This window comes from Hordeum vulgare, chromosome 7H (genome assembly GCF_904849725.1).
Source record: "Hordeum vulgare subsp. vulgare chromosome 7H, MorexV3_pseudomolecules_assembly, whole genome shotgun sequence".
Taxonomy (NCBI): Eukaryota; Viridiplantae; Streptophyta; class Magnoliopsida; order Poales; family Poaceae; genus Hordeum; species Hordeum vulgare.
The window spans coordinates 447,087,467-447,097,630 of NC_058524.1; the positions used below are offsets into that span (position 1 = coordinate 447,087,467).

At 48.2% G+C, this 10,164-nt stretch overlaps 1 protein-coding gene across 1 annotated transcript; it reads left to right on the forward strand.

Moving 5' to 3' along the window:
* Positions 1-7,790: 7,790 nt before the first annotated feature.
* Positions 7,791-9,169, forward strand: LOC123410844 (high mobility group B protein 7-like). The gene is made up of 6 exons (XM_045103782.1): positions 7,791-7,960; positions 8,050-8,132; positions 8,221-8,380; positions 8,479-8,536; positions 8,621-8,734; positions 8,847-9,169. The coding sequence occupies exons 1-6, from the start codon at positions 7,869-7,871 to the stop codon at positions 8,985-8,987; spliced, it is 648 nt and encodes a 215-aa protein (XP_044959717.1). The 5' UTR covers positions 7,791-7,868; the 3' UTR covers positions 8,988-9,169.
* The last annotated feature ends 995 nt before the right edge of the window (positions 9,170-10,164 follow it).

Here is a 10,164-nt window from a genome sequence, read left to right on the forward strand (position 1 = left end):
TAGCTAAGCATCTATGCATTTTGTTTGCAATAAAGTTTTGCATTTGAATTCTTTCAAATTTTTTGCTTTTGCTTTTCTATTTTCTTCCCACGAGAAATGCCCCGACAAAATTCTTGCACGCAAGAAAGAGCGGAGAAAATGACCCTCCAAAAAAATCTGAGGCACTTTTGAAAATAATTGAGCCAAGAAAAACCAGAGATTTATGGAGAAAATAATTTGAAAAAGAAAATAAAGCTTTTAGGGGTTTTTCTGAAAAAACATTTTTTTAGTTTTTATTTTTGCCTTGGAAAAATGTTAATCGAGTAGAGAATATTTTTCTGATCATTTTGGTATATAATACCCTATATTAATTATTTTATTTTGTTTCCTTTTTATTATTTTCCTTGCTGTTTTTTAAGAAAAATAATCGGGAAGGTATTTTTTTTAAAAGGAAACCGCCCGGGGCGTTTTTTTTACTTGGGCCAGATCCCGACCTACCGGGATCCGATCCCCCTCGAGAGCGGTCACCGATTCCCCTCGCCTCTCTTTCCTTTCTCTCTGTCGCTGGGCCCCCACGCCCGATCTCTCTTCCCCTCGGTCTCCTTCCTTCTGCCCAGCGAGCTCCTTCCCTCCATGGCACGAGCTCCTGCCTCGCCGGGATTCGCTCGGATCCGTGAGCCCCTTCCTTCCCCCGACCCCCTCCTCTCCCCTATTTAAGTCGCGGTCCCGAGCCCCCTCTCGGCCCCTCCTCCCCACGACCCCTCACGCCGCCCCGCCCCTACAGCGCCTCGCCGGAGAAGCTCAAGAGAAAGAACGCCCCCGCCACCCCGCGCCACCGCTCGCTTCCCCGCCCCAACCGACGCCGCCACGAGATCCCCCACTGCCCCCGCAACCCATTTTTACCCCTAGCCCGAGCCCTCGCCGCCTCCTCACCACCCCTCGCCACCTCGCCGGAGTTAGGCCGCCACCAGGAACTAGAGGAGCTTGAGCACAATGTCCCCAACTCTCTACCGCCTCGCTGTCGCTTCCCTAGGATGGAGGAGCTTCCCCGCAACGTCCCCGTCACCTCGGACGCCGTCGGAGCCCGCTGGAGGCCCCTCCCCGTCGACCACCACCTCCTGCCTTGCCGGAGTTCATCCCAACCTCCTGCAACCCACGGTGAGTTACCCCATCTCCCCTGTAGCCATTAGATCTTTAATCTACGGTGCAGATTAGAACCCCGTACCCCTTCGGTTTTAGTTAAAAGACCGAGCCGGTTTTTACCCCACTTAGTCTTAGCCGAAGCGTTTTTGTTATATTGCGGCCGTGTGCTAGTAACTCTCGCAGCAAACACCCCCGCAACCAACCAGAGACTGCCACATGTACCCTATCCGATAGAATTCAGATTTTCTTTTTCTGTATTAATTCCAAAACAGAGAAAGTTTCAATCTTGTTTTGATCATAACTTTTGATACAGAATTCCAATGGAGTTGAAACTTGTTCCGGTAGATCAAAAGATTTCTGTAGTTTTCAAAAACATATTATTTGTCTAGGTTTGAAAGTTTCAAATTTGAATTAGACCAGATTTAGTTTCAACCTTGTTTTGCTTATTCCAGGAGTTTAAAAATATATTTTTATTTGATTCTTTTTGCTACTGCTTCCTAGTGTTTATATCTTTCTGTAGTATAAGTTTCAAAGTTTTTTAAATATGTTTACTTGGGGTTTTAACAGAAACAATTTCTGCCTTAGTTAGGTGAAGTGAATTCCTTCACTTTATGCCATAGCTACTTTGTGATTGTGATGTTATTTTACTTGTTGATGATTGTAGTGCTTATGGTGTGTATTTGTTTGTATCGGTAGATCACCCGGAGTGCGAAGCTTGCTACTTAGAAGCGCTCGATCAAGACAACTATCAGCAAGGCAAGCCATTTTGATCATACTATCGCCTATGTTTCTATGCATGGTAGTTTCACCCTTCTTTGCCCAATTGCATGCTGAGTAGGTACTTGGAAATTTTAGTTATAGGTTGTAGTATCATGTGGTAGGCATACAACAACCCCGATACTTGGACCGGGACGACAAATTTCACATTGCTATGCTTGAGTAGACGGGATTCTGGTTGAGTGCATAACACGAGTGATGCGAGGATAATTAAATAACCAAGACCGGTTAAGTCAATATTTTCAAGAACTCAAGAAGCAATGCAACTCTGGGTGAAGGACGGTTTGACGGGCTCCCTGGAGAAACCAGTGGACGACCCCGGGATGCTTGGAGACGTGCCATGTCATCTTGCGGAAAGCTTCACCCAGGCTCGAAGAGACGGACGTAGGCTTCAAGACCCAAGGCTTACCTGCACAGCCACAAGTCATTATGGGCTCTGGCTTGGTTGGACAACGCGGCGACTCTGGACAGGCGGTGCTAGCACATGTAGAAGAACTGTAGGATTGGATGGGCACCGACAGGGATTCAGAGGGACTCGTTGAAAGACCATGTTTTGATCATCCGGTCTTCAAACACCCTGAAGTGCGAGGACATACCCGGAGGCGATCAAATCTTGTGGGGAATGTGTGCAAAACTCTGCAGAGTACCCAAACTAATCGATTAGCCGTGTCCACGGTCATGGACAACTTGAGCCGAAGGCATTGAAATTTTCCTTGAACTCTCAACACAACTTAATAATGATGTGGGGATTATCGACAACTCGGGTACGAGAGTTGGTTGGCGGAACCATCTCGTTAACAACAAATAATGTAGTGATATTTTGCTTTCAGCCCTCTCTTGTTGTAGGAGAAAATTTGCTTTACGCTAAAACTTATAGCCCCACCTGCCATATATGCATGTAGAAATAGTTGGATATTATTTTGCCCCTCTCTTTGATGACTTGCCGGCATATTCCATATTCTGACCTACACGGCTGCAACGTATCATGTTGCAGAGTACTTTTTCGATCAGGAGTGAGTCTACGATCTATGCTCGGCGACATGCCCTGGAGTCGGATGGACTCGTCTACCTGATGCTTCCGCTAGTCTTCGTTAGATATCTCATGAGATGCCCTTCAACCACTTTGTTGTAATTCATTATTGTAATAAAGTACTCGTTATGAGATTTCGATTAATAAAGTTGTGTGATTGAACTCTTGATATATACATTGATGTACTGAGTGTGTACCAGCATGATCTTGGGATGGTACGGAAACACTAGAGGCTTGACTCGTATTGAGTCGGGTCGCTACAAACGCATTAACACTTGGTGAATACATGAACTCCTCATACTATGGTCATCTCCGGGAGTGGTTCCGGCTATTGTCACTCCGGGGTTGCCGGGTCATAACACATAGTAGGTGACTACAACTTGCAAGATAGGATCAATAACACACATATATTGGCGAGAACATAATAGGTTCAGATCTGAAATCATGGCACTCGGGCCCTAGTGACAAGCATTAAGCATGGCAAAGTAGCAGAAAGATCAATCTCAGAACATAGTGGACACTAGGGATCGATCTCCGTCAAAACTAACTCGATTACATGATAGATCTCATCCAACCCATCACCGTCCAGCAAGCCTACGATGAGATTACTCACGAACGGTGAAGAGCATCATGGAATTGGAGATGAAGGAAGGTTGATTATGACGATGGCGACGATTTCCCCTCTCCACAGCCCAAAACGGACTCCAGATCTGCCCTCCAAAGGAAGAACACGAGGTGGCGGCGCCTCCGTATCGTAAAACGCAATGAACTCTTCTCCTTGATTTTTTTTCGGGCGAGACGGACTAAATAGAGCTGGATTTGGAGGCGGTGGAGCGTAGTGGGCTCCACAAGCCTGCCAGGCGCGGCCAGGGGGCCCCGCGCCTGGTGGGCTTGTCGGCTCATGGCTCCACTTCCTCCGCTGATTCTTGCGCCAGTGTTTTTTATATATTCCAGAAAAATTCTCCGTAAATTTTCAGGTCTTTCCGAGAACTTTTATTTCTGCGCAAAAACAACACCATGGCAATTTTGCTGAAAACAACGTTAGTCCGGGTTAGTTCCATTCAAATCATGCAAATTAGAGTACAAAACAAGGGCAAAAGAGTTCAGAAAAGTAGATACGACGGAGACGTATCAATGAACATGTCCCAGATATCTTTACTATCATTGCCATGCTAGTTGTTTCGTTTCTACGTTATGTCTCGTTGTCTACCACCTGTTAAATATCAACCTCCCAACATTGCTATGAAAACCTTTAACCTATTCACAACCTATCAAACCACTGATTGGCTATGTTACTGCTCGCTTAACCATGTGATAGTGTTGCTAGTTGCAGGTGCGGTTGCTTCCATGTGATAACATGGGTTCTTTGCTATATCACCATATTATTGCTATTAAATTAAATGCACCTATACACTTGGTAAAAGGTGGAAGGCTCGGCCTTTCAAGCCTGGTGTTTTGTTCCACCTTTGTCGCCTTAGTTTCGGCTACGAGTGTTATATTACATAATTGAGCGCTCCTAACTCGATCGGGGTTGTTATGGGGACCCCCTTGATAATTCGTCTTAGATTAAAGCTGGTCTGCCAAGGCCCAACTTTAGTACTACATTTTCCTAATAACCTAATAAAATTGCATAGGGACTTTCCGGACCCCGTGGATAATTAATAACCCCCCGGGCCAGTGCTCCACATGAGTGTTGGTTCAAATCGGGCGATGTCCGGCTCCCCCTGGTCACCGATGGTTTAGCAAACCCAACGTCGTGCCCATCCGTTGTGTCCCGAGAACGAGATGCGCGGCTCCTATCGGGATCGTCGACACGTCGGGCAGCCTTGCTGGATTAGTTTTACCTTTGACGAATGTCTTGTGCATCGGGATTCCGGTGATGCTTTGGGTAATCTGAGAGTTGAGGTTTTCCACTAAGGAGTCCGACGAGATCACGAGTTTCGTGATCGAGGATTTCTATGCGGCTTGTGGTAATTTGTGTTGGACTAGTTGGAGCACCCCTGCAGGGTTAAATGCGAAAAGTCGTGCCCGCGGTTATGTGGCAACGTGGAAGCTTTGTTTAACATCCGGTTCTAGACGACCTGAAGTAAACTTAATTAAAACATGCGAACTGAGTGCGTAACCATGATTGTCTCTTTCCTGAGCTCCTTCTCCGATCGAGGACATGGTGGGGTTATGTCTGACGTAAGTAGGTGTCAGGATCATTCATTTGATCATTATTAGTTCATGCCCGTTATGCGTAGATCACCCCCTCTTATTTTTGTACACGTAAGTTAGCCACCAAATAAATGCTTAGCCGCTTGCTGCAGCCTCACCACTTAACCATACCTCACTCATTAATCTTTGCTAGTATTGATACCTTTGGAAATGAGATTGCTGAGTCCCCTGTGGCTCACAGATTACTACAACACCAGTTGCAGGTACAGGTAAGGTGATATTATGACGTGAGCGCGATGATTGTGCTTTTGGAGTTTCTTCTTCTTCTTCATCGATTTAGGATGGGTTCCAGGCCGGCAGCCTGGGATAGCAAGGATGGATGTCGTTATTTTATCGTTTGTTTTCGTCCGCAGACAGACCCTGCTCTTCTTCATGATGATTGTATGAATCGTACTAATGTGACTCTGATGTAGCTTGTGGCGAGTGCAAGCCAACTCTTCATACTCATCTTTTGAGTACTTGTACTTGTAACGATATCCATTCTTGCGAAACGACGAGATGTGTTTCTATCCCTGTCGAGGCCCCCGTGCCAAAATAAGGATATGACCGCATCTTGGATGTTACAATATGGGTATTTTGGGGTTTTCAGACTAAAACCTGAACCCTAACCCGAACACCAGATAGCTAGGAAATGAGAATCGAACCCTAACCCGATACACCGATTACCCGTCAATTCGGGTAATTCGGTTTGGTTCGTGTTCGGGTAGCGGGTTAGAGTACCCAAACGCCTAGGGTGAATGGTTATGACCTACAACATGAAGGACACATGGACCTACAACGCTGAGGACACATGGCAACTTGCTCTTTGACAATGGTGTAGATGCTATCTTCTAGCAGCCCCGTGCGCTTGAACGTGTGCACAAGCGTGGCAAAAGGTACTCTTTTCATTCAAAGCATCCATATAGCTTGTGCATCATTGCAGTTGCAGATGTAGTTCAGATACGCCATCCTTTTGCTGGTGACGGATTAACACTGGACCATATGAGATGACACGTGTGTGATTCAACCAGCAATTCTCTTATGGACCAACGCGATCCAAGCATGAATACAATCATGAATGGTGTTGCGTGAACTGCGAGCTTCATTTGTTCGTCCACAACCTAGGCGACATCCATGGTGCGTTCACCAATGGTGTAATCGATCCTACACCGCCCTAACAGAGGACGAGGATGGAGAGGTTTGTATGTTGCTTATCGGCTTAATACAGGGGCATGGATGAGACGAGGGTGGCCACATGGGGTCGAAGAAGAAGAAGGGTGGAAGGAGTTGGTGCTGCCGCTGCCGCTTCTGCAGATCCGAGTCGCCGCCATCGTCGGTGCCAATAAGAGAGGAATGACCCTATCTAGAGTTAGGGGTGAGCGAGTAAATTGCTGGGGGGGGGGGGGTTGAGGCTAATTTCGCGACATCCTGCCTCAGAGCCATGATTCTCCCCTCCACCACGACCTACGCCGTGACCTACTTTTGGGTCCGACTCACCTTGACTTGTTGGAAACGGCCGATTCAAGCATTCTCAGCTAGCCAACCTGTGAGACGCTTTATGTTTCATGCCGATGCAAGTCAAACCTCCTTGTACGCAACAAAATAGATTTTTTCATCCCATTCAAACCTTGTTGGGCTATATGCACACTATCAAAGGCGTCCCATTACAGTGAAAATCGAGGTTGCAGGAGTTGTGAATTTTCAAGCAAGTGAATGTGCGCCTGTGCGGGGCCCAACAAACAGGCGCCACTACCCGGCGGCTGGTGCCGAAACCACACCGCCCTAACAGAGGACGAGGATGGAGAGGTTTGTATGTTGCTTATCGGCTTAATACGGGGGCATGGATGAGACGAGGGTGGCCACATGGGGTCGAAGAAGAAGAAGGGTGGAAGGAGTTGGTGCTGCCGTCGCCGCTTCTGCAGATCCGAGTCGCCGCCATCGTCGGTGCCAATAAGAGAGGAATGACCCTATCTAGAGTTAGGGGTGAGCGAGTAAATTGCTGGGGGGGGGGGGGGGGTGAGGCTAATTTCGCGACATCCTGCCTCAGAGCCATGATTCTCCCCTCCACCACGACCTACGCCGTGACCTACTTTTGTGTCTGACTCACCTTGACTTGTTGGAAACGGCCGATTCAAGCATTCTCAGCTAGCCAACCTGTGAGACGCTTTATGTTTCATGCCGATGCAAGTCAAACCTCCTTGTACGCAACAAAATAGATTTTTTCATCCCATTCAAACCTTGTTGGGCTATATGCACACTATCAAAGGCGTCCCATTACAGTGAAAATCGAGGTTGCAGGAGTTGTGAATTTTCAAGCAAGTGAATGTGCGCCTGTGCGGGGCCCAACAAACAGGCGCCACTACCCGGCGGCCGGTGCCGAAACCAAACCCAAACTCGACTGCAGCGGCGGGAACGAATGAACCATGTCTCGACCGTCCACTCCCGCACCCCCAACCATCCACGGACGAGATCGCCTGCCGCCTGGCCTTCCCGCCAACCATTTCAGCCAAATTCCCCATATCCCCCCGCCGCCGCGCCGCGGGACCAAAAATCCCAAATTGTTTCGTTCCCCCCTCCACCGTCCTCCTTCGCGCCTCGCCCCGCCCCGCCCCGCCGCGGCCGCCACTGCTATTTATTCCCTCCAAATCGCCATTTCCGCCAGCAGCAAGGAATCAAGATCCAATCACCTCCCCTCCACTTCTCCCCAGCAGCAAGAGAGATCCAGCCAGATCCGTCCAGTTCCATGGCGACCGCCGGCAACGCTCCCCGCTCCCGCAAGCGCGTCGAGGCTACCGTCCTCAAGCGCGCGCGCGACGGAAGCGCCTTCACCCGCTGGTAATTTCCCCGCCCCTCTCCCTTCTCCTGCTCCGCAGCTTTTCCGACGAGCGATTGAGTGACTCACTGGTTTGGTTGGTTGGTTTCAGCGAGGCGTGCAACAAGGACGTAGCCATCGTTCTCATCGACCTGCACAGCTGCAGCCTCGACTCCAAGATACGCCTCAGCCTCGGTGCGTTCAATTCCTCCCCTCGCCGACACATCTAGTCCTCGTCTGCTTGGTGCCGCGCTAACCCCACTACCTCCGTTTCTGTTTTCAGAGTCGCAGGTGGTGGAGAAGGCCGTCGAGGTCCAGGAGAAGAAGAGGAAGGCGCCCCCCGCTGCCGCTGGAGGCAAGGGGAAGAAGAAGAGCAAGGCAGACGGAGATGGTGCCAAGAAGGCGAAGGCAAAGCGCCCACCAACTGCCTTCTTCCTCTTCATGTAATCCTCTCTTCATTTCTCCTTGTCCTGCTGTTTCGATTAGTCCGAAACCTTTGTGATTTGTGACCTGACAAAATCCGATTCGATTTGCTTGGCAGGAAGGACTTCAGGGTGGAGTTCAAGACCTCTCACCCCGACGAGAAGGGTGTTGCCGCCGTACGTCCCGTTCATCCTCGCGTTTTGATTGGTTTGTTTGTGTGCTGTGTCGTGACTCCGTCCGTGTGTGTTGGTGAAATGCAGGTTGGCAAGGCAGCAGGGGAGAAGTGGAGATCCATGACCGAAGAGGAGAAGAAGCCCTACAATGACCAGGCCAAGGAGCTCAAGGCACAGCTTGACAATGGCGAAGGCAGTGCGGTAATTCCCTCAGTTTCATTCATCAATCAATCAATTCTTTTGAACTGCTGCTGACATTGCCATTGGTGAGTCTTGACCTGACCGTTGGTTTGTGTTTGTGACCATGATGCAGGAGAACAATGTGGGAGATGAGGAGAAGGCAGATGCGGATGCAGAAGAGGTGGATGATGCAGATCTGGAGGTGGATAAGCAAGAGGACGCCCCAGAGGACGAGGAGGAAGAGGAGAAGAATGAGCTGGATGATGACATCTAGACGGAACTGAAGAATGGTGTTCGTTTCTGTTTTGTAAATGGCAGTCGTTCTATCTATCTGTCCTGGACAACCTGAATCTTGGCCTAAATTCTAGTGCTAGCAGCAGTAGTGAATGTTGTGGCTGGTTGCAGCCTGTTTATCATTGTTATCGGATGGAAGGAAAGCAGTGTTTTTTGGTGGAATTTGTTTGCATCATTTATCTACTCTGCTTAATGTTCATGGTTCTGTCATCTTTGCATATTACCGATAGCTGATGTCAACATAACCAAAGCTGTATCAGTGAATGTTTACTCTGCAGCTACTTTGCTCGACCTGTGTAGAAAGGCCAACATGAATATTTTTTACTTGGAACTTGCAGTAGTAGACTCGCCCTGATGTTCAGTGGTAGTATGGTATAATATATGAAAGCTTATATTAGAGTTCAGAATAGAGACCTTGGGCTTCAGGATACAGAGTTCAGAATAGGGATCTGGCAGTGCCATGTGAGTGAAATGTTGGAGTTCAGAATATAGACCTGGGGCTTCCAGTTTTACCCAGACTTGAGGGAATTTGGGAATCATCTTCAGTTCAGCAGCAGCTTAATTGCAGGATACAGTATAGCTCCGGCGACAGGTAGTTATCAGCTGGCAGTCTGGCTGCACCGGCCGCATCTCTAGCCCTTGCCCAAAATCCTTTGATCACTCAAAATTCTTTTTCTTTGAGGAATTGGCAGATTGCTGCCGACAAATTAAGAGGGAATAAAACAACACTTTTTTCCACAAAATAAAAAAACTAATTCCTCACAAACAGTTTGATACAAGTTCAATGCTGTAGGCAATAATCAATTGCCACTGCCAAAACAAAGAGAAAGAAGAACAATCTTAATCTGGCTCAGGGGGAGGTTCATTCTCACAATCTGAAATTCATTGCATTGTGAGATGGAAAACACTCTCTCCATTCATATGCGAGGACTCGAAAACTCTCCGGTTGCGCTCCCTACCAAAGTTCGAACAAGTTGTATGTATATGGCAGTGGATGTAGTCTTGGTGTCCAGTTCACCGGAAAGGTTCCACCAATGTCACAAGGACTCGGCTTGATCAGTAGACACACAGCGTTTTGGAGTTCAGCCATGTCGTAACCAGGTACAAGACCGATCGGGAGAAAGAACATTTGAGGCGCAGATGCAAGGGGGTTTCCT

Excerpts from the sequence above, each read along its gene's own strand:
- LOC123410844 (XM_045103782.1), top strand. The coding sequence starts at position 7,869 with ATGGCGACCGCCGGCAACGCTCCCCGCTCCCGCAAGCGCGTCGAGGCT. Across the intron at positions 8,133-8,220 it reads CAAGATACGCCTCAGCCTCG|AGTCGCAGGTGGTGGAGAAG; the intron begins GTGCGTTCAATT and ends TTCTGTTTTCAG. Across the intron at positions 8,735-8,846 it reads ACAATGGCGAAGGCAGTGCG|GAGAACAATGTGGGAGATGA; the intron begins GTAATTCCCTCA and ends ACCATGATGCAG.